Source organism: Podarcis erhardii, assembly GCF_964252035.2.
Source record: "Podarcis erhardii genome assembly, chromosome: 1".
NCBI classification, from domain to species: Eukaryota; Metazoa; Chordata; class Lepidosauria; order Squamata; family Lacertidae; genus Podarcis; species Podarcis erhardii.
In genome coordinates this window covers 24,753,191-24,773,618 of record NC_138497.1, presented here as the reverse complement: position 1 = coordinate 24,773,618, position 20,428 = coordinate 24,753,191, and the positions used below count along the sequence as shown (strand labels likewise).

Genomic DNA, 20,428 nt, shown 5'->3' with positions numbered 1-20,428 from the left:
AACTCATAATAATGTAACTCTTGTATGAGTAATTTTGATGACCTGGTCCTGAGTCTATTTTCCCCTCTGCATTATATTACTATTTTATAAATCCTTTTCAAACAACTCATACAAATTCCAAAATACACAGAACAGATATATGACTTGAAAAGAGTTGTTCTGCTTTGTTGTTTATGCTTAGGTATAAATCACAACACTGTATTTGGAGACTGAAAAAAAATCAAAGTGCAAACTCATATAGAAATCTGAACATGTAATTCCTCAAGGTGTTGGTATTTTTTTTAAGATACCAGCTTTTATCAATAAATTGTCATTGTTCCTTCGCTGCTTTTGTGATGAAAATCACAATACTCTACAAATTTCTATTTGCTCTACACAGAAACTGCAATAGGCACCTATGGCAGATTCTTGATTAAAGTCAATATCAGTTGGAGAGAGTGATGTGATTTTCCAGAAACAGGCAGGGGGGAGTAATTAACCACCTTCCTTGTGTGCCAATATCCTAATGCAGATTGCACATGCACATTTTTTTAAAAAAGGTTAAAGATATATCATACATTTAACATCTAGTTTGGCTCTAGAATCAGCTCCTTAGACACTGAAGCTAGCAATTGAAAAAGAATGAAGGAAAGAAGAGTCAACTCCAGAATGCTGAAACTAATAGACATTGCTTATGACAAGTTTCCTGTCTGGTGCTGAGCTAGAAGCTATACCCTTTATGGCACACAGAAGATGTATAAGGTATGTATATTCATGGACACAAAAACTGCCATCAGAAGAATGTTTTTTATCAGCCTCATTTGACTGCTCTAGAAACTTTCCAATAGCAAAAAGGAAGTACCGTATTTTCCCATGTATAAGACTAGGTTTTTTCCCTAAAAAATAATGTCAAAAATTAGGGGGCGTCTTCTACACAGATACATTTTCTTAAATCTGAGTCCCCCAAAATAGGGGGTGTCTTATACATGGAAGAGTCTTATAGACAGAAGAATATGGTATATTCATTGCATCATTGTATTCCCTAGGATTTTATCTATATATGTATAACTTGACGCTTCTGTAGGTTATAATTTTCCAAATCAGATAAAATATACTTTATAGTGAATGTTTTATATATGTAAGTAAGATCTTACCTTACAACCCCTTGCCTTCACAGGAAGCATAAAAATTAAGCAGGAATATTAAAATATGAACAATATATATCAGAAATCTAGGATAAAGAAAACTGAAATTAATTCAATGGACCAAATATTTGTTAGCCAATTCTAAACTCACATTTCGTACATAGGCATTAATACCCAAGAACGAAATACAGTAAATGCATCAAGTCTAAAGGCATTTGTGTGTAAAATTCAGTGCATGTCTCTGTAAAATATTTGTAAGCAGAGGAATATTCTTTTCCGGGATGTCACTTCTGACTGTTTTCCAAAAGATGGATCTGGCATGCATGTTTGCTTCAGTTCAACCACAGTTCAAAATGTTAAGTGAAAATTTGCCCACAAATATTTAAAGCTGCAGAATTAAACATGCCCACTTAGATGCAAGGACTGAAGATGCCTCTTGCGTACACTTCGAAAATTATTTGGCAATTAATAAAATTATTGTTTAACCCTACCTACTTCTCAAAAATTCCATCCTTTCAAATCTTCAAATATCTCAGTGCCTGGCTGCCTGGCTGCAGTTCTGGTATACAGGTAACTCGGATCAAGGATTACATTCCGGGGAAGGCACATATACACAAAACTGGATATATTTGAACCAGCTTCTTTGAACTGCCCCTGCATGAGCAATATTACCTCCCAAAGCCAGTGCACCCAAATGGGTCTTAGCGTTCTTTGCCCAGCAAGGTAGGGAACTTACTGGGCTTGGGGAGGCTCTTGCCAAATTTGCAGGGTTGTCCAAGATTTCGCAAGAGCCTCCGAGAGCTCAGTAAGCAAGTCTGAGAGCTTAAAAGCTCTTCCCGCATGGGTAAAACCCTGCACAAAAGAGTTTTTAAGTTATCCTCCTTCCGTGCTTTTAATTTGCATTATTTAAACAATGAACATTGAATTTGCACATGTTAACTGTTGCCTGCATTTACACAAGATCACAGTATAGCGGGGAGGAGGGAGTACATCTAGCACTGTATGAGTGTTAGTGCTGTCAGCTTTAATAGCACTGATCACCCGATGGTGGTGGCAGTGAGGAAGTATTATTCCATGCACCCTTGTCCCAACAACAGAGGATCAAAGCTATCACTGACTATTTGTTTGCTACTACTGGTGTTCAGCAGCAGTGTATGTGTGTTATTTACTACTACATGTGAAAATCTTTTACTCTTGGCCAACATTCTTAGTCCATGAAAAGTTAAATGGAAATACTATCCAATACAGTGGTGCCCCGCAAGACGAATGCCTTACAAGACGAAAAACTCGCTAGACAAAAGAGTTTTCCGTCTTTTGAGGTGCTTCGCAAGACGAATTTCCCTATGGGCTTGCTTCGCAAGACGAAACGTCTTGTGAGTTCTTGCGAGTTTTTTCCCTTCCCCCCTTTTTCTAAGCTGCTAAGGCGCTAAGGCGCTAAGCCGCTAATAGCGCTAAGCCGCTAATAGCCGTGCTTCGCAAGACGAAAAAACCGCAAGACGAAGAGACTCGCGGAACGGATTAATTTCGTCTTGCGAGGCACCACTGTATTCAAGCACAATGGTTCAAAACCAAATAGAAAAAAAATATCAGCCCCTTTTACACACACATGCCCCTTAAAATTCTATCTATTACAGTATGCCATAAAATTTCACATTTCCTCCCCAAGTTACCTTTCATCAACTGAAGGCTCTTTTAGCTGCAGATGCGGCTTGATTCCAAACATAGGTCTGATGTTGGTTGATAAGGCTTTGATGGTGTAATTAATTTCATTTTCTCTTGTGACATCACTGTCATATCCTAGTAAAATATTTATAACCACAAGAACTATTGGAACTAAGAAGTAGGTGAATTATTTATTAATTTATTCTATTTGTATATAAGTGCACCAGAGACAACAAACAACAGTAGATAGGATCAAGACCAGCCCTTCAGTAAGTTGAAGGAGTACTTCAGTTCATGGGAAAGCACTTTGCAGAGCCTGCCCACTGATGAGGCAGGGTGAAGCACCCACCTGCCCCACTGCTTCCTCTTCCAGCAGAATGTCCCCCATCACCTCCTCCACCCACCCAGGGTACAGAAGACAAGCAGAAACACCTTGAGGAGTGCTCTGGTTCTTGCCGAGTTTGGCAAGAGGGGGGCACCTGGCAACAGTGGAGGGGTGCATGGCGAGAGGTCAGGGAATGGTACATTCCCATTTTGCCTCAGGTGGCAAAACGGGATGCCACCTGGCACTGAGTGTTTGCAGAAGTAGCTGCAATACTGTGAAAGTTCCTGCTGGTAGAAGTGTTAATTTTTGCCAGTTTCTTCACTGCATGCAGCACCTACACAATGTCCTACACTACTGGGGTGTAGATTTCTAGTGGGCACAAGAAATCAGAAATTTGCCTCCCCCACTTCCATGAGCACAGCTCTGTTAATGGATATTTGGATCCCAGCCAACATAACATAAAATTACAATAAATATAATTTACTTAGGATTTTTAAAGGCATTTAAAACAGTAAACTGGTTTTACTAAATATTTAATTTGCACACATACACACTTACACAAAAAAACCCCCTGGACCTTTCAAACTGACATTCAGATTATGGAAGTTGCATTTATAATGGGAAGAATTAAAACTGCTTTATAAGATTGAAGTTATCTTAAAATGGTTACTTACCCCCATCTTCCTCAGAATCTAGATCAGATTCTTCACTGTCACACTGCCTGCTTTCTCGATGGCCCTCCATCTCATGGGTCCACAGCATTAAAGAGGTGTCTCCACCTCCAACACTGACTAATAAACTGTCATCATGAGTCCAACGAACATTTGTTACATGTGTGCTATGAGCCACATACCTCTTAAACTTCCCATATTTTCCCTGAATATGAAATATACAAGGAATGTAGAAAATTTCATTCATTAGCATTTTTAGGCAAGCCTACAAAGCATCTATATATGAGTCAAAGTAACACTGAACAATATGCTGGGCAGTAGTGGAGGGCCTGGTGCATCTGTGTCATTTACTTAACCTCCCTTTGGCAGCAATGCTGCTGCATATCATAATGGGAAAAAGACAGTCCAGCATTCCTGTTGGCACTGTTGCAAAACAATCCTGGTATGCAACAGCAGTGCAGCTGAAGCAGTGGCGTAGCGTGGGGGGGTGCAGGGGGGGCCGGCCGCACCGGGCGCAACATCTGGGGGTTAGGGTTAGGGGTAGGGTTAGGGGGCGCAAATCCAGGGTTAGGGGGCGCAAATTACTTGCCTTGCCCCGGGTGCTGACAACCCACGCTACGCCACTGAGCTGAAGGGAGGTCAGCTGAGAGCACAGCCCTTCCTCACTATCCACTACTGCTATCCTACATATCTACATAGCTACTATTATTTCAATCAACATTTGATTATCTCCTTCTACCGGTCAACAATAGAAAGTGTCCTTTCATACTGCATCACGGTGTGATATGCTGGTTTGACATCATCTGATAGGAAGTGCCTACAGAGGGTGGTGAATACAGCACAAGATATTATGGGCTGTCCCGCGAATCCGCTGGATGAAATAGCGGGAAAACGCTGCCTCAGGAGAGTGAGGAAAATTCTCAGGGATGATTCATACCCTGGCCGGCACTTTCTTGATCTCCTGCCCTCAGGCAGAAGATATAGAAGCATGATTAGTTGCACCAACAGGGTAAAGAACAGCTTCTATCTATCTGTTAGGCTGCTGAATGAAAAGATAACAACAGGGCAACTGACTTTTGGGTTTGGTGGGTATGCGTCAGTAAACAAGGGGAATTAAGACTAAGAGAGCTGAGTGGGGGGTGCTCGTGTAATCTCACTGTATACAAGTTGTACAAGAGACAATAAAGTATTTCAATTATGGCCAGACAAAGACAAAGGGAGTGTTTAATTAAAGAATAGAACACACAATTTCTCAGAAACAGAATGGTTTGCCAAATTATCTCCAAATCAGATAAACTCAACAAAAGGAAACAACCACAGGGTAGTTACAGGCTGCAGTATTTGAAACATTAATACCCTTTTTTCAGTACCAGAATTACTCCAAACTCCAATGAATGACCCTTAACCACTGTCTCAGCTGCAGAGGTGTTATGGAATGTTTATGAACATTCCAACATATACATGGACGTCTGCTGCACAAATTAACCAGGAAGAGGGCCTTCTCAGCAGTGGTGCCCTTCCTGTAGAATGCCCTCCCATCAGATGCCAGGGAGATAAAAAATTACACGACATTTAGAAAACATTTGAAGGCACAGTCTGACACTGTTCCCCTTTGTCTAGCTTTGACTCCTTAAGATTGCTGGAGGCAAACCCAAGGGAAGAAATAGTCATCCACTTTTTTTTCTGTAGCCTTGCCTCCACAACTATGTGTTGCAATGTGATGCTAGAGGAATATCATTACTTGGGTTATGAGCTTGCATGGCCTGAGGAAGATGGCTAAAGATTTTACTGGAACACTTCATATTTTCATTCTCCCCCCCCCAAATTTTTTTTAAAAAAACAACTGTTAGAACAAAAATCCTGGAGCATTATGGGTGGGAAAAGCTGTGCAGTGGAAATGTGGTGTTAGATGTGTGATTTGAGTTGTTGGTATGTGAATGGGGGATTGTGTAGTATGAAGGGATGTCAATCATATTCTTCTTACATTTGTGTCTTTGTCCAGGAGCTAAGGAGTTCTTACTTGAGAGAGCTCCCATTTTATTTTCACAAAAACTCTGTGAGTTATGTAAGACTCAAAAAGAGTCCTTTGGGTACCAGCAGAGAAGGGCTTTCAACCCAGGTGTCTCTAGTCCAAGTCCAGGACACTAGCCTCTGATTTGATAAATACGTACATGTTCATAAATGAATCTCTTCAACCTGAAATAGCCACTAGGAGTGGGATACTAGAATCAACCAGTGGGCTGGAACCTTAGCTCTATAAACCTCCATGGACCAAGTTTGACAGGTGTTTCTATCTATCATCTAGAATCACAATGATGTCAAGTAAACCATTTTTGCCCATGCAGTATGAAATCAAACCAACTGGGCAAAAAAACTGTGCATAGTACTTTCCAAGTAGCATTTGCTGACTGGCAGTGCCTGCAAAGCCCTTTTCATTCAAGCCCTGTCATCATATACGACACCAGCTGTAGGACAGGTGGGAATGGCACAACTTGACTGTAACAGCCTGGCAGACCAAATGGAAAGATCTGTTAGACCTAGTTAGGGTGTGGGCCAGAAGTTCCCTACCCAAGGTTAAACAAAATCAAAATGGTGACAACTAAGGCCTGCTTCACATATGCATACACATCACTTGAAAATATACCCTATGTTGGACTTCCGATCTCTGCAAGATGGTGAACGGAGCATAGATCTGATTGCTCCAACAGATCTGAGCCCTGCATAGAGTCAGGGGGAAACGCCAAGACGTACCCCCCAAAAGTCTTGAGAGGGTTCTCAAGATGTCGAGGGGTCCAGCAGATTGCAAAGAGCTCTCCCGCAATTCCCAGACCCCTGCGCCAAAAGGCTCAGGAGAGTGGGGGAAAGAAGCAGGTTTGATTGCAGTCTTGGCAGCACGTTCCAGCCACCAGTAGAGATTTTCCGTAACCAACATTCAAGCCGACGGGAACGTAAAAAGATTAACTACTGAAATTAATTAAGCATAATTCGGCGCCAGACGAAGGATTAAAAAGGAAGTCTATTCTTTGTCTTCTGGGTAATTAAAAAAGTGCAGGTGGAAAACTATTATCTTATTTGATATTTACAGTCTGGGCCTGCTGATGGGAGAATTGAAAGTAATTGAAACCCATTCTTTATTGCTTGACATTGCTACAGGATTTTAAAGCTGGCCATGACTTGGTATTTGTGTATGGAAAAGGAAACGTGGTGCCAGGACTCTGACAACATCTGAAAGCCCTTACGCTGCCCTTCCAAAGCTTTTCCCCGGTTGCGGAGAGGAAAGGTTAAGGCAATTTAAATCTACTCTTCTTGGCTTGTTACTGATACTGGAGTATAAAAGTGGAAACTGGATTTTGAACTGCAGCCATCATTAAAACTGAACTCAGCAGAGGAGATTTGGATTAAGATAATTAAAGTACTCTGTTGGGGGAATATAATAAAGACTTATCTCAGCTGGAGGGATCTACAGAGCACTGAACTCAGTTTCCTGTATATAAATCAGAATTTTAAGGAGGGGGGAAAAAACTGGCAAGAGAGGTTGACATACCTATTTATAAGGATCTTCAGGTGCTGCAACTCTTCAATCCACCCTGAGACATTTCAGAAAATTGAGTACTGAATTTAGTACTGTCTCTCCTAGACAATTAAGTGGTAATTCTTATGGATATATTGTTTTGGTCTCTTTTTTTAAGGTAGATCTTCGTGCTTTCAAACTGCTAGGTTGGCAGGAGCAGGGACCGAGCAATGGGAGCTCACCCTGTCGCGGGGATTCGAACTGCCAACCTTCTGATCGGCAAGCCCTAGGCTCTGTGGTTTAGACCACAGCGCCACCCCCGCCCCCAAGTTTTGATTAATTATGTGTAATTATTAGAAAATTGGGTAAATGGAAATGTAAGAGAATGTTGTTTATATAAATAACCAGAAGAGGGGATGGAGAGATGTCTGGAGATTCCTAGAATCTTGAAGAAAAGGTTTTGAAAAGATATTTCTATACATAGGGATTGGGGTTAAAAATGTTCTTTTTTTATTGATGTTAATGTGGAATTAAATTGTTTAATACAATAAAAACATTATTTAACAGAAAATATACTCTATGTTGACTTACAGATGAGCATGTGAATTGTCTCCATTGAAATGCATTGTGTCTGAGAAAATGTGGTACAATATGAATGCTTGATCTGTAGTTTTGATCTGTGTTAAAGCTGATTCACATATACCAATGAGAGATAAGAATACAAGTGTATTTTCAATGATTGTAGGTATGAAAACAGTAGGACTTTGTTATTTAACCCTCATAAGACTCATTATGCAAACACTGCATATTTACTTACTTTGGCAGGGTATCGGAAAAGCTTTACAAATCCAAAATCATCTCCTGTTGCCAAAACTGTACTATCACTGGTGAGGCACGAAGCAGTTACATCTGTAACTTCTCCAATTATTGGCCAAATTCCTTCACAGCAGGAGCCTAGAACACTTGTCCAGGATGTCCAGGAAATCTTTTCTGCCTATAAAGATAGCCTGTTTGAGAAAGGATACTTATCCATAGTTATACATCTGATCTCAGAGCAAACACCATAATCCTAGAGGTATACGCTATTCGCATCTCCCACTGAAATAATTACGCATTACCTATGACAACTGCAGACAAAATGCTTTCAGTTTGAAGGAGGATCTTATGGGTGTTTTATGAGGATGTGTTATCACCCAGTATTTGAGAAAATTTATTCCAATTACATTTTAATCTTCTTACCTTCACATGTCTGACAATTAATATGACTATGGCCATTAATACTGTTTTGAACTATGATAGAACACTGTGTGAATGATACTTTCCCATTGTACAGCAGTACCTTAAATAAATTTATTTTTATCATTTGACAAGATACTTTGACTAATTAAAGGCTGAGAGCCAGCATGTGAATACCATAAATGCAAACAGGAATTTGCTACTGTTAGCTATGCAGAAAGTTTATTGTTTCCATATCTAACAGCAAGAACGGTTGCTTGCATGGTTTGCTTTAATGTCCTGAGGATAAACTGCGGGGAGAAGAATTTACACTACTTACAGCACAAGCCTATGCAAGTTTTCTAGGAAGTCAGCCCAGTTATGTTCAGAGGTTTTTCTTTCTCTCAGGTAAGTGTGCAAAGGACTGAAGCCTTAATGTGTTTGTGTTCTTTACTTCTATTTGTAGGACATAATTTGGGAAGGTTTTCTTTATATAAGGAAATCTTAAAGATTCCCTGACGTACCTTGACTTCCTGTGCCTTGCTGGTGATTAGTATAAACCACATTTGTAGCATTTGAATTTAATTCATATACGTGAGTTTCTTAATCTCCCTGAAAGTGCAACACAGTAATACTCACTATTCTAATCTATTCTGGTCTTGTAAATCTATTTCATTGCTTGTTCTTAGTTTCTAATAGTCTGATTCCAAGACTTGCTGTACCACCAAGATAACATTTCATTTGAGGAATACTGACCAGTGTACCACAACAATGCAACAAACCACAGCATTAAGCAGAGATACTAGCTTTTTTGGTGGTGGTGGTGGGGATATTGACAACAATTTCATTAAGAGAGGAAATACAATTATTTGGTGATAAAAAGCATTTTCAGATTTTGTAGGGGGGGAAGCTGGTATTGCAAATGAAGAATCTATCCTTAATGGCATCTGATAGGACATTTGTAAAATAGGTCTGCCTAGCAGGGTATTGGGATCTAGTAAAAATTTGCTGGTATTTAATTTTCAATTTAAATTTTGGATATCTTGAAAAGAGAAACTGCAGCATTTACTTTTGTGGCTAAGTCTTTGTCCTTCACTAAAGAAATTCCACAATTTCTTTTACATATTGACAAGGACCAAAACAACAAGTCTGAACCGTATATTCTGCCAAGGTCTCAAAACACTATCACAATTGGTAAGGCAGAATTTAGATGTCGCTCACTGAAGGGATTAGAGTTCCAGAAGCTTTGGAGTTTTAGAACAGCAACTTTTGCATTCTACCACTAGGTGGACCTCAAGTCCCACCTGATGTCATCTTACATGCACAAGCAAATAACATACAGGCAGAGACCACCACCCCCTTTACACACATTCAGTATGTGTGCAACCATGTACTGTACAGTATATGCGCATCACAACGAACCTAGAAGTGACCCAGAAACATCATAAATACATCACTGAAACATTACTAAAAGGTGGGGGCAGGGTGGTGACAGAATGGGTTGTCTGAAGGCTTTTTCAATAGGTTTCAATTATACACGATTTCACCAATGTGTGTGGTGCCTCGGGATGTAACCCCACGTAAATGTGGGGCTGCCTGTAGTGCCTTCAAAATTATGTGAATGACAAAAAGAAAATATATATATTATTTACAAAATTGTATTTGAATTGAATGGTAAATCTTCTTACCTCTGTACTGGGAATAATCTGTTTTTTCCCCCGAGGAGCTTCAAAAAACAACTGTTCCTTAGCACCAGTGTTGACTTGTAAAAGCTTGCCTAAAAAATGTTCAACAAATACAAAATCTCATTGAAGACTTTTTTGTTTGTAGTTTGTTTACACAATATTTATTAATTCACTTCCTATGAAAATTTGTGAGAAATTCATCACTATCATCTGGAAATGCTACACAAAATTCATGCATAGTTTACACTTTCCAAGCTACAGAAATATAGTCATTTTGAAGCAATTGTATTTCTTACCTCTTACATCCCAATCAATGTGTGTCACATAACTGGAAGAGCCCTTGCAGATTCCAACCCGCTTACTGCTCATTACATTGTAGATATCTACAAACGTATCATACGATGCTACAGATAAGTATTTTCCAGCGCCTAAAAGGCAATCATAAGGAGATGAATACTTTCCCAAGTAACCTGATTTTCTACAAAAATAAATGTGAATCACATAATCTTTGGAAATGTCTTATTTGTAGTTTTGAGGTATGGTTTATGTTTCATGCTGTCTTGTTAGCATTTGTTTGCAAATTATTGCAAACCTATGCCAAAGGGAGGGGGGAGCAGCCTGCAAGTAAAAAAAAGCAATTACATATGGAAAACATGTAAGAATAAATACTGAGGCAATAGATATCTCTAGATAAGCCTTATTATTGTAAATGTGTTGTTCAGACATTGTAAATATGTCACTGGGAAATATTTTACTTTTTTTAATGTATTTGATTTTCCCCAGGAAGAGCAGATCTTGATTAATGGGGAAGAGGGAATACAGGCTGGCATTTTGATACTAGCAATGTTATTGCATGCAAGAGGAGCACCCATCCCACAATAAATATCCATCTGGAAGAATACTATGAAGAACAAAATGTTACATGGACTGCAGATGCAGATACAACCTTAATTAATCTTCAGTTACTACCCAACCTAGAAGTAATTTATGATGGGTACAGACTAGAATGCCAAAAGCATTCTATTGCCAATCTCAGAAGGCAAATTCATACACTCTGAAAAGTGTTTAATGAATATAATGTTACGCGGGGTTGTTGTTGTTGTTTTTTTTTTGGGGGGGGGGGGTTCAGCCTTCATGGTGCCTTCATGATGCCCTTGTAATTACCGGGATCAGGGATCCAGCAAGGGTTAAAATCTAATGCACGTAAAATGTGGGCTTCCTTAAATTCCAATATATTCCAAGAGTTCTTTCCAAAAGTGCCAACATTTTCCAACATCCGCTTTCTTAAAGATCTCTTCTCTCCCTCAGCATTACAGTGTAAATGTAAGGAGCTTTCAAATTGTCCAATATTTATTTCCTCAAATTTTAAATGGCCTTATTACCTTCTCTCCCTCGCATCCCGCACTACTTTGTATTCTTTTCTTTGGTTCATTTTATTAACAGTTTTTTTAAAAAAAAATGTCTTTAACTGTGCATTTGTTGGGGAAAGGATACGGGTCAGTGGCAGAATGCATATTTTGCATGCAAGAAGTCTGAGGCTCAATTCCTGGCATCTTCACTTAGGGCCGGGGAACGCCCCTGTCTGAAACCTTGGGCAGCCACTGTCAGTTAGTATAGACTACACTGAGCTAGATAGTCTGACTCAGTATAATAGAGCTTCTTTTTGATATGTGAACCCAGCACTGGAGGACTCAACCAAGACAATTTCTCCCCAAAGTGGTGTGATTCAAGATTTCCAATTGTGTCCTGAAAATCCTCCAAGCATACAGCTACATGAACATTCAAATAAGTGCATGTGTGTTAGGTCTGCAACACTTTCCCAGCCAGCACCCTTACAGCATAGTAATCTTAATTCTGAAAAGGCCTTAAATTGACAGCAATTGAGTGGGAAAAATCTTGCCATAATGGCATTCTACAATTCTGAGTGACTTATCTGAAGCCGATTACAGGCAATTCTCAATTTGTGTGTGTTTGATGCATATATGATTACAACCACTGTGTTTGACACTGGAAGAGGGCAGGGTGGGCTTACACATGCTCCGCTGATGTGCATGATGACCCAGAATATAACCCCTATGTAAAAGGGGGGGGGGAGTTTGCTTGTACTTACCTGGAGAAAATCGTATATCTGAAATAACGTCCTTCCTATGATGAAAAGAAACAAGATCCTCCAGAGTGTCTGAATTTACTATTAAGAAACTTCCATCATTGAGACCTACTGCTAATGCCTTCCCATCAGGAGAAAAACAACAAGATCTTCCCCCTGCCAAATGCAAAGAGACATATTTTAGTTCTAACTGGAGGCCTGCAGGCATTATTTTGCTGAAAATGTGATGTATTATTATGTTGCACTTTCAAGTGTTCAAACTGTTACATGTACTTTCATTGATCCTTCATCTCTACAAGATAAGTCAGTATGGGGAGTAATAATAATAATAATAATAGCAGCAAACTTCACACAACTTGAATCTAAGTTTGGGTAACCTATTTCCATATTACATTTTCAAAAGTTTAAATCTTTTTTACATTTTATTGTTCTAATACTAATATTATTTAATGCAACGTCACTTAGATTCTAATATGAGTGAACGGCAAAATGTTTGCAAATTTTGATGAAAAGCACCATCATCTTACCCTTCTTCAGTTTTCTAACAGCAAGCATGCAATGGCTGGGGGACAGATCCCATATTCTTAAGGTTTTATCATCACTTACAGTGGCACAAATAGGTAAATGAGGATGGGTAGCTAAACCCCAAACTTCTCCTTCCATGTGACCCTATAACAAACAAAAACAATTCAATTTAATTTGCTATATTACAAACAAGAATTAAAAACTGATTTAAAAACAACAGAGGATGCAGCCAACTTATTAAATCACACTAGAAATTATTATGAGTTTGAGGACTATAAATTACTATATTTTATTGATTGTAAATAAAAAATCTGAACTTTTTTTCACAATGCTTCACAAGCCAATTGGTGGCCCATGGGAAGTGCTGCTCAAGGTGCTTTGAAGGCATTACCAATACCAGTAGCCTGCAAAGCCCCTTTCTGCAAGTTCCAGCTTTACCTGCCCCACACCTAGGCATGGCTAGACTAAAACAGCCTCATGGGCTTGGTGCAGGGGCAAACCTAGGCTTTAGTTCACCCAGGTCAAAGACCCAGTTCGGTGTGCACACACACCACACACATTTGCATACACACACACACAGAGACTGGGAGCATCAATGGCACTCCTCCGGAGGCTTCACCTGGGGCAAAAAACCTGGCTAACCCCCATCTCGTAGATACAGCACTAGCTTGGGAAAGCTAAAGGTTCTCCACTCCTGGCCACAGACATTACTATGTACCGTAACTGTTCTATATATTAAGAACTTGTACTTAAGCTTGCTTTTCCCTCCTCCCTCCCATTCCTTTTTCCTCATTATTATTATTATCATGTCTTTTTCATGGGAAGAGACCATCTTAGTAGTGATTTTTGTAAGCTGCTCTGAGAGCCTTTTAGGCTAAATGGCAGGTTATAAATGCCCCCAATAGGCAATCAAACAAACCCACCTCATCCCCATCCCCTGCACAGTTTTGCCAATCTTTTAAAATGGATTTTCTTCTTCTGAAGGTGATGAACATGGGGGAAAACAAGAGAGATGACTGGACCAGTATCCAAGTTGCCAATCAGTAAGTTTGTCAAATGCTGAAGGCAGGAGAAAGCCGGAAATGTTTGTTTGTACACAGCCACAGCCTTACCACATTGATCCTAAATTGGCATTTCACACCACCAATTATGAAACATTATTATAGCAGCTGTACTTTAACATTTCAAAACTAAAAATGTTTTTAAAAGAGAGAAATATATGGTTAATATTTACTGTACCTGAACAAGCAATGTTATTGGCCCACTTTTATCAACTTCCAGTATTTCACCATTCTTTGTGCCCACTAAAATATGACCATGTCCTAATGATATGGCACGTATAGAAGGGTTATCTTCTAAAAGGAGACCTAAATGAAAATATGTATATATATAAGAGCTCAATTTTTGATGAAATCACTATTTTAATTGGAAAGCTTATTATTTGCTTGTTTAATTTCTGACATAATCCTGGCTTGAACAGAAAATTCAGACTTCCCAGTCTCTCTCTCTTATCTTTGGCTTCTGTTATGCAATCCAGTGCACACTTACCTGGAAATAAGTCCAGTGGAATTCAGTAGAACTTATTTGGGAGTGGACATGTATGGGTTTTCTCTTTTCAATCCACTTTTAAACATCTTCCTTCTGACAGTTACAAAGGGCCATATTCTCCTCCCCCCAAGCCCCCCCCATCTGCTCTGGAGGTCCAGGAGAGCCCCCAGAACAGCACATGGGGGAAGGAAAGGGAAGATTGTTTTGTCAGAGATGCTTGCATTGATAGAACCATCTCCTTAGCATGAAAAAACCCCCCACACAAATAAACGGTGTCTTAGCTGAAACTTGTTTCCAATTTTGCCTTGACCCACATGATAATATACAGAAATCAATATATAGAACAGCAATCTAAGCTTTAACAAAAGTTCAGACGTATGATGAATGAACTAAATAAATAAATGTTACCTTTGGAGCCAGGGGCCAAGGCAGCCCTTTTGATGGCATATGTTTTGAGACACCGTTCAAAGGTGTCATCCCAAAGAGCCACAACTCCATCCTTGCCTCCAGTTACAAATCCCTGAAAACATTAGAAATATTAGAAAGTGAACAGCAGAAAAGTTCTGTGGTACAGTAAACTTTAGTATAATAATAATAATAATAATAATAATAATAATAATAATAATAATAATAAATTATTATTTATACCCCGCCCATCTGGCTGGGCCTCCCCAGCCACTCTGGGCGGCTTCCATGGAAACCAAAAATACAGTAAAATATCACACGTTAAAAACTTCCCTGAACAGGGCTGCCTTAAGATGTCTTCTGAATGTCAGGTAGTTGTTTATCGCTTTGACATCTGCTGGAAGGGCATTCCACAGGGCGGGCGCCACTACTGAGAAGGCCCTCTGCCTGGTTCCCTGTAGCTTTGCTTCTCGCAATGAGGGAACCGCCAGAAGGCCCTCGGCGCTGGACCTCAGTGTCCGGGCAGAATGATGGGGGTGGAGACGCTCCTTCAGGTATACTGGACCGAGGCCGTTTAGGGCTCTAAAGGTCAGCACCAACACTTTGAATTGTGCTCGGAAACGTACTGGGAGCCAATGTAGGTCTTTCAAGACCGGTGTTATATGGTCTCGGCGGCCGCCCCCAGTTACCAGTCTAGCTGCCGCATTCTGGATTAGTTGTAGTTTCCGAGTCACCTTCGTAGGGTGACTCGTAGGGTGACTCGTGGGGTGACTCGTTTCCGAGTCACCCCACGTAGAGTGCATTGCAGTAGTCCAAGTGGGAGATAACCAGAGCATGCACCACTCTGGCGAGACAGTCCGCAGGCAGATAGGGTCTCAGCCTACATACCAGATGGAGCTGGTAAACAGCTGCCCTGGACACAGATTTGACCTGTGCCTCCATGGACAGCTGTGAGTCCAAAATGACTCCCAGGCTGCGCACCTGGTCCTTCAGGGGCACAGTTACCCCATTCAGGACCAGGGAATCCTCCACACCCGCCCGCCTCCTGTCCCCCCAAAACAGTATGTTATTTAAATATGAATGCTGCTCATCAATCATCCCAGTACTGCAATCTTGGACAGCATATCTATAGCAATCCTCATTATCCATACTTCTGAAGTCATGTAGAACAGTAAATAAATATGAATATGGCCAAGATGTATATTATTTAACTCAGATTAGCAGGGGTGATATTTCAGAGATGATTCCAGCTTCATTCTAAAATGTGTTAGAAATTCTATTCAAATCACCAAAAAATAGATTTAACCTTAATTGTCCTGAGAGCAGTGGGACTACCTGTGTGCTTTCAATTTATTTGCACAAGTATTACTTTAAAGCAGGCTAGTTAATTTCTTCATTGTAAAAAACATCATCCATATTAGACTGTGCAGCATTAGGGGACACTAGAATGCTTTCAAAAGCACTTCATTATATGCCAGGTGGTTCTCTTGTTAAAAAAAAAAGAAGAAATCTTATTGGGCCTGACAAAACACCAAGGTGTGCCTAAAGCAGCTCTTTAGATATTGGCTATACATTTTTTAAAATACAATAAATTATTATTGATCCATTTTCAAGATAAGCTACTCACTTTTTCTAGTGCATGCATACTGAACACAGGGCCATCATGTGCTTTCACAGTTTTTATGAGGAAGAGATCTCTCCATATGCATACATCCCCCGTTGAAGTTCCAGAAAATGACATCTCTTCTGTCCAGCCATAAACTGCACACATCATTGTATCAATCTTCCCCATTGGACCTACATAGCCCTTTTTCCCAATCAGTCCACCACCTTAAATTAAAATTAAATAATAACAATAAAAATAATTATTCGGTATCTCTATGAACCTAACTATGTATCTGTATGGTGTAATTTTCTAAAAGACGATACAGGAACATTTTTAATGAAGTTTAATTTCTTTTTTGTGTGTGTCACTTTAATTTATTAAACATGCGATTTCTTTTGTTCCAAAATTGAGAGAAAATGTGTACATCAGCAAATGGACTTAGACAGCACAATAGCTCAGTTGGTAAAGCACGAGACTCTTAGAACTCAGCTAGATCAGTAAAGAAAAGGCAATTTATATGCATTGTATATGTGATATAACACTGTGCCACTAGATGTCTCTGTGGAGTTCCATTTTTCTCTACCTGTAAATTTACAACGTGTTTAACTGAAACACTTCTTTGATGTGTTTAGATCTAGCCTCAGGGTTGTGGGTTCAAGCCCAATGTTGTGCAAAAAGATTCTTTCATTGCAGAGAGTTGGACTAGATGACCCTCATGGTCTCTTCCAACTCTACAATTCTATGACTGTAGTCCTATGCACACTTAAGGATAAGATAAGAACATAAGAGCTCTGCTGGGTCAGACCAAAGCAACTTGTTTTCACAATGGCCAAACAGATGCCCATGGAAAGCCTGCAGGAGAGGAGCACAGGAGCACTCTCTCCATTTGTGCTCCCCAGCAACTGATATTGAGGCATACTGATAGTCTTCTCCACCATGAGTTTGCCTAATCCTCTGTTAAAGTCATCCATGTTTGTGGCCACTACTACAAGAGAGATGCAAATAATTAATTTGACTTGTCTTACCTGCTCTTCGCCAGAATTTTATGTGTTTCATTCCAGCTGTAAGAAGTTTATCAGGCATATAGGGGTTAATCTTGACAACAAATATCTTGTCTTTGCTCCCCCTAGAACAATATACAAAATATTTTGACTTTTGATTTGTGGGGAAAGCTTTCTCCGTGGCAATAAAGTTAAGGAAAACAAAAATCTTGGGTTGGACCAGATGAGCTTTGAGGTCCTTTCCAACTCTACCATTCTATGAATTGTTCACACTCAGTAGTGAATCGATGTGTTGGGGAAAATGGAAGAACTGTCTATTTTTTACTTTTAAAAACATGAAGATTGATCCAGCACAATGCAGTGTTTTTTTATTTATTTTATTGTATGCATGTGAATTAAATGGTTCACAACGATTATATTCAGTTATATTTCAATAACTTTTTCAAGAGGTTTGGATCATGTTTACAATACAGTTATGGTATGGTAGACTCTGAAATACTACTTTCACTAGCCTATATTCAGTATTAAGAATACCTCTGCTCTATTAACACTATATTTTTACTTTAAAAAGCCTAGTTCACAAACTCATGAATCAGAATACACAATCGTGTTGAGAAATAGCAGTATGAAGTAGTTTCTCAGCCTGCTAAGAAAGAGTTATCTATGTCTGCATTAAATGATGCATATAATACCTTCCTTTGTTAATAATAAAGGCTATAAGACTTCTGACCATCACAGTGGTGATGAGTTATGGTGGCTTCTAGTATCAGCCCTTTTATTCATATTATTTGCTCACTTTGTGGACTCCACCTTTTGGTCAGGGCCCAGATCCACAAGATGGCTATGTATCAGAGTGCAGATATGGTTATCTTCTTGCACTTATTGGAGTGGGGGCGCCAAAGTATGGCTCCCCACTGGGTACTCTTATCCTACATCTGGGAATGCAGGACTTTTGTGAGTGGGTCCAATGAACATACAGTCAAACCTCCATTGTTGAACGTAATCCGTTCCAGAAGACCGTTCGACTTCCAAAATGTTCGACAATCGAAGATCAAAGGGCAGTTGGCAAAATCAATGGAGAAAAAAATATAAAAAACCTCCCTGGAAGCTTTTTTGCTTCCAAAAATCATTTGAAAACCAGAGCAGTCACTTTCGGGTTTTCAGCATTTGGGAGATGAAACGTACAATAACGGAGACGTATGGGAATGGAGGTTTAACTGTATAATGTGCATATAAAGTCAAAATGCGCTTTCAATTCCTGGATTAAATGTAGGGTATCATTCATGCAATTCACACCTATGCCCTAGGCATGCTGTACAGGGGTCAGCAAACTTTTTAAGCAGGGGGCCGGTCCGCTGTTCCTCAGACCTTGTGGGGGGCTGGGCAATACTTTGAAAAAAAAAAATGAACAAATTCCTATGCCCCACAAATAACCCAGAGATGCATTTTAAATAAAAGGACACATTCTACTCATGTAAAAACACACTGATTCCTGGACTGTCCGCGGGCCGGATTTAGAAGGCGATTGGGCCAGATCCGGCCCCAGGCCTTAGTTTGCCTACCCATGTGCTATATCCGCACTTTGCTGTCCAGCGGCTCAAGAAGACACAACCTCACTTTCGCACTGTGTATAGGTGAAGGTCATTCAAACCTCCTCAAGAGTACTTGTACTTTTCATCCTGGCCACTTATGCCTTGATTTGTTTCCATAATTAAGCTAAGCTCTTACCTGACTGATGAAAGCTTCTCTCCTTTTCTCCAGTCCCAAAGAACAATAGTGTGATTGTCATCTATTCCAACGGAAGCTAACCGTTTGCCATCCGCTATAAAAGAAAATTATAAGAATGATGGGCATAATCATAATTCTGTAATCAGCAGGATGTGTTAATGTCTATGGAAATCTCCTTCATGTTCAAATCCTCATTCTCACTCATTTTTGTATCTAAGCAGGAGCTATGTTGATTAGGGTATACTCTGTATACCCATATTTATTCTTTTCATGACTTTTTCATGTTCATTAGGAATATCACTCATTACCACTTTCCCAGAGTCCCTCCAAAATTGGACGTTTGATTTTCCATTCCCTCCTTTCTAGGCTTTCTACATACTGATTAGCAGTCACTGGACACTATTAAAATATATATCAAAACATATATATAGGCCTTTGATCTGTATGGAGTCAACTGGTTCTGAATGGACTGTACTCTCCTAGAGTTAGGCAAATGAGTACCAAAGACAGGGACATTCCAGTGCTGGCCACAAATTTATGTAATATGACCCCCACCCCAACCTCAAAGGACACAGGGCACCTTTATTAGTGACTTTTACCACAATCATTTTTCTTCAAGCCTAAATCAGAATTTCTACAGCATAATGAGAGGAAACCCTGAAAATGAGGCTAATCTCCTCAAAGCAAAGAGCAAAATATTGCAGTTGTTCTTATAGCAATGTAATAGTGATCTATTCTTAGGACCTAAAAAGCTGTGTCACATTTCTAACAACTATAGTTTCCAAGTGAAAAGGTGATCAATCATAAATACCTGAAAAGTCAACAGCACAAACACCATATTGATGATAGCCCTTTAACACAGACAGTGGTTTGATTGTCTCTGTATCCCAAATATGGATTGAGCAATCACGACCAACCTTAAACAAAAGAGACTGAACACATTATGCAGAAAGAAAACTAACCAACTAAAAAAACTCCAAGAGGTATAATGCTTATTTGTCCATAACATGCATTTCATGTTTCTTTCACATGGTTATAACACTAATTTGGATACAAGAAATAAAATTATGGTTCACAGGTCTCAGACTATGTTCTTATTCTGAATGTTAGCTATGTGTATAAAGAAGCAGAAATATGCAGGACTATTAAAAGAGCACCCTTTTCACCTTTGTTTAATCAAATTGGGGTTAATTCAACTGAATTCAATCTTTTGCAAAATGTCACATTTTATCAGTATCTTCATCAAGCACATTCTATACTATAGCTACAAATATGAATGCTCCTATTTCAGATATTCTATAAACACTAGCCATTC

General features: G+C 39.5%; 1 protein-coding gene across 15 annotated transcripts in view; it reads right to left on the bottom strand.

The window, feature by feature from the left end:
• The window catches only part of EML5 (EMAP like 5), an 86,760-nt gene that overhangs the window by 21,439 nt on the left and 44,893 nt on the right, over positions 1 to 20,428 (bottom strand). For 10 of the 15 annotated variants that reach the window (XR_014155482.1, XR_014155483.1, XM_081857748.1 and 7 more), the window contains 14 exons: positions 19,925 to 20,030; positions 19,114 to 19,207; positions 17,410 to 17,510; positions 16,406 to 16,608; positions 14,782 to 14,893; positions 14,065 to 14,192; positions 12,828 to 12,969; positions 12,304 to 12,456; positions 10,490 to 10,621; positions 10,197 to 10,285; positions 8,111 to 8,287; positions 3,786 to 3,987; positions 2,795 to 2,921; positions 1,134 to 1,148 (listed from right to left, as the gene is read on the bottom strand). Coding sequence is in view for 12 of the 15 variants with exons in the window: in XM_081857748.1 (XP_081713874.1) it covers positions 1,134 to 1,148; positions 2,795 to 2,921; positions 3,786 to 3,987; positions 8,111 to 8,287; positions 10,197 to 10,285; positions 10,490 to 10,621; positions 12,304 to 12,456; positions 12,828 to 12,969; positions 14,065 to 14,192; positions 14,782 to 14,893; positions 16,406 to 16,608; positions 17,410 to 17,510; positions 19,114 to 19,207; positions 19,925 to 20,030 (1,781 nt within the window). In the remaining 3 variants the exon portion in view is untranslated. Of the gene's footprint in view, positions 1 to 1,133; positions 1,211 to 2,794; positions 2,922 to 3,785; positions 3,988 to 8,110; positions 8,288 to 10,196; positions 10,286 to 10,489; positions 10,622 to 12,303; positions 12,457 to 12,827; positions 12,970 to 14,064; positions 14,193 to 14,781; positions 14,894 to 16,405; positions 16,609 to 17,409; positions 17,511 to 19,113; positions 19,208 to 19,924; positions 20,031 to 20,428 lie in introns of all 15 variants that reach the window. The other 5 variants (XM_081857747.1, XM_081857751.1, XM_081857749.1 and 2 more) reach the window with 2 other exon arrangements.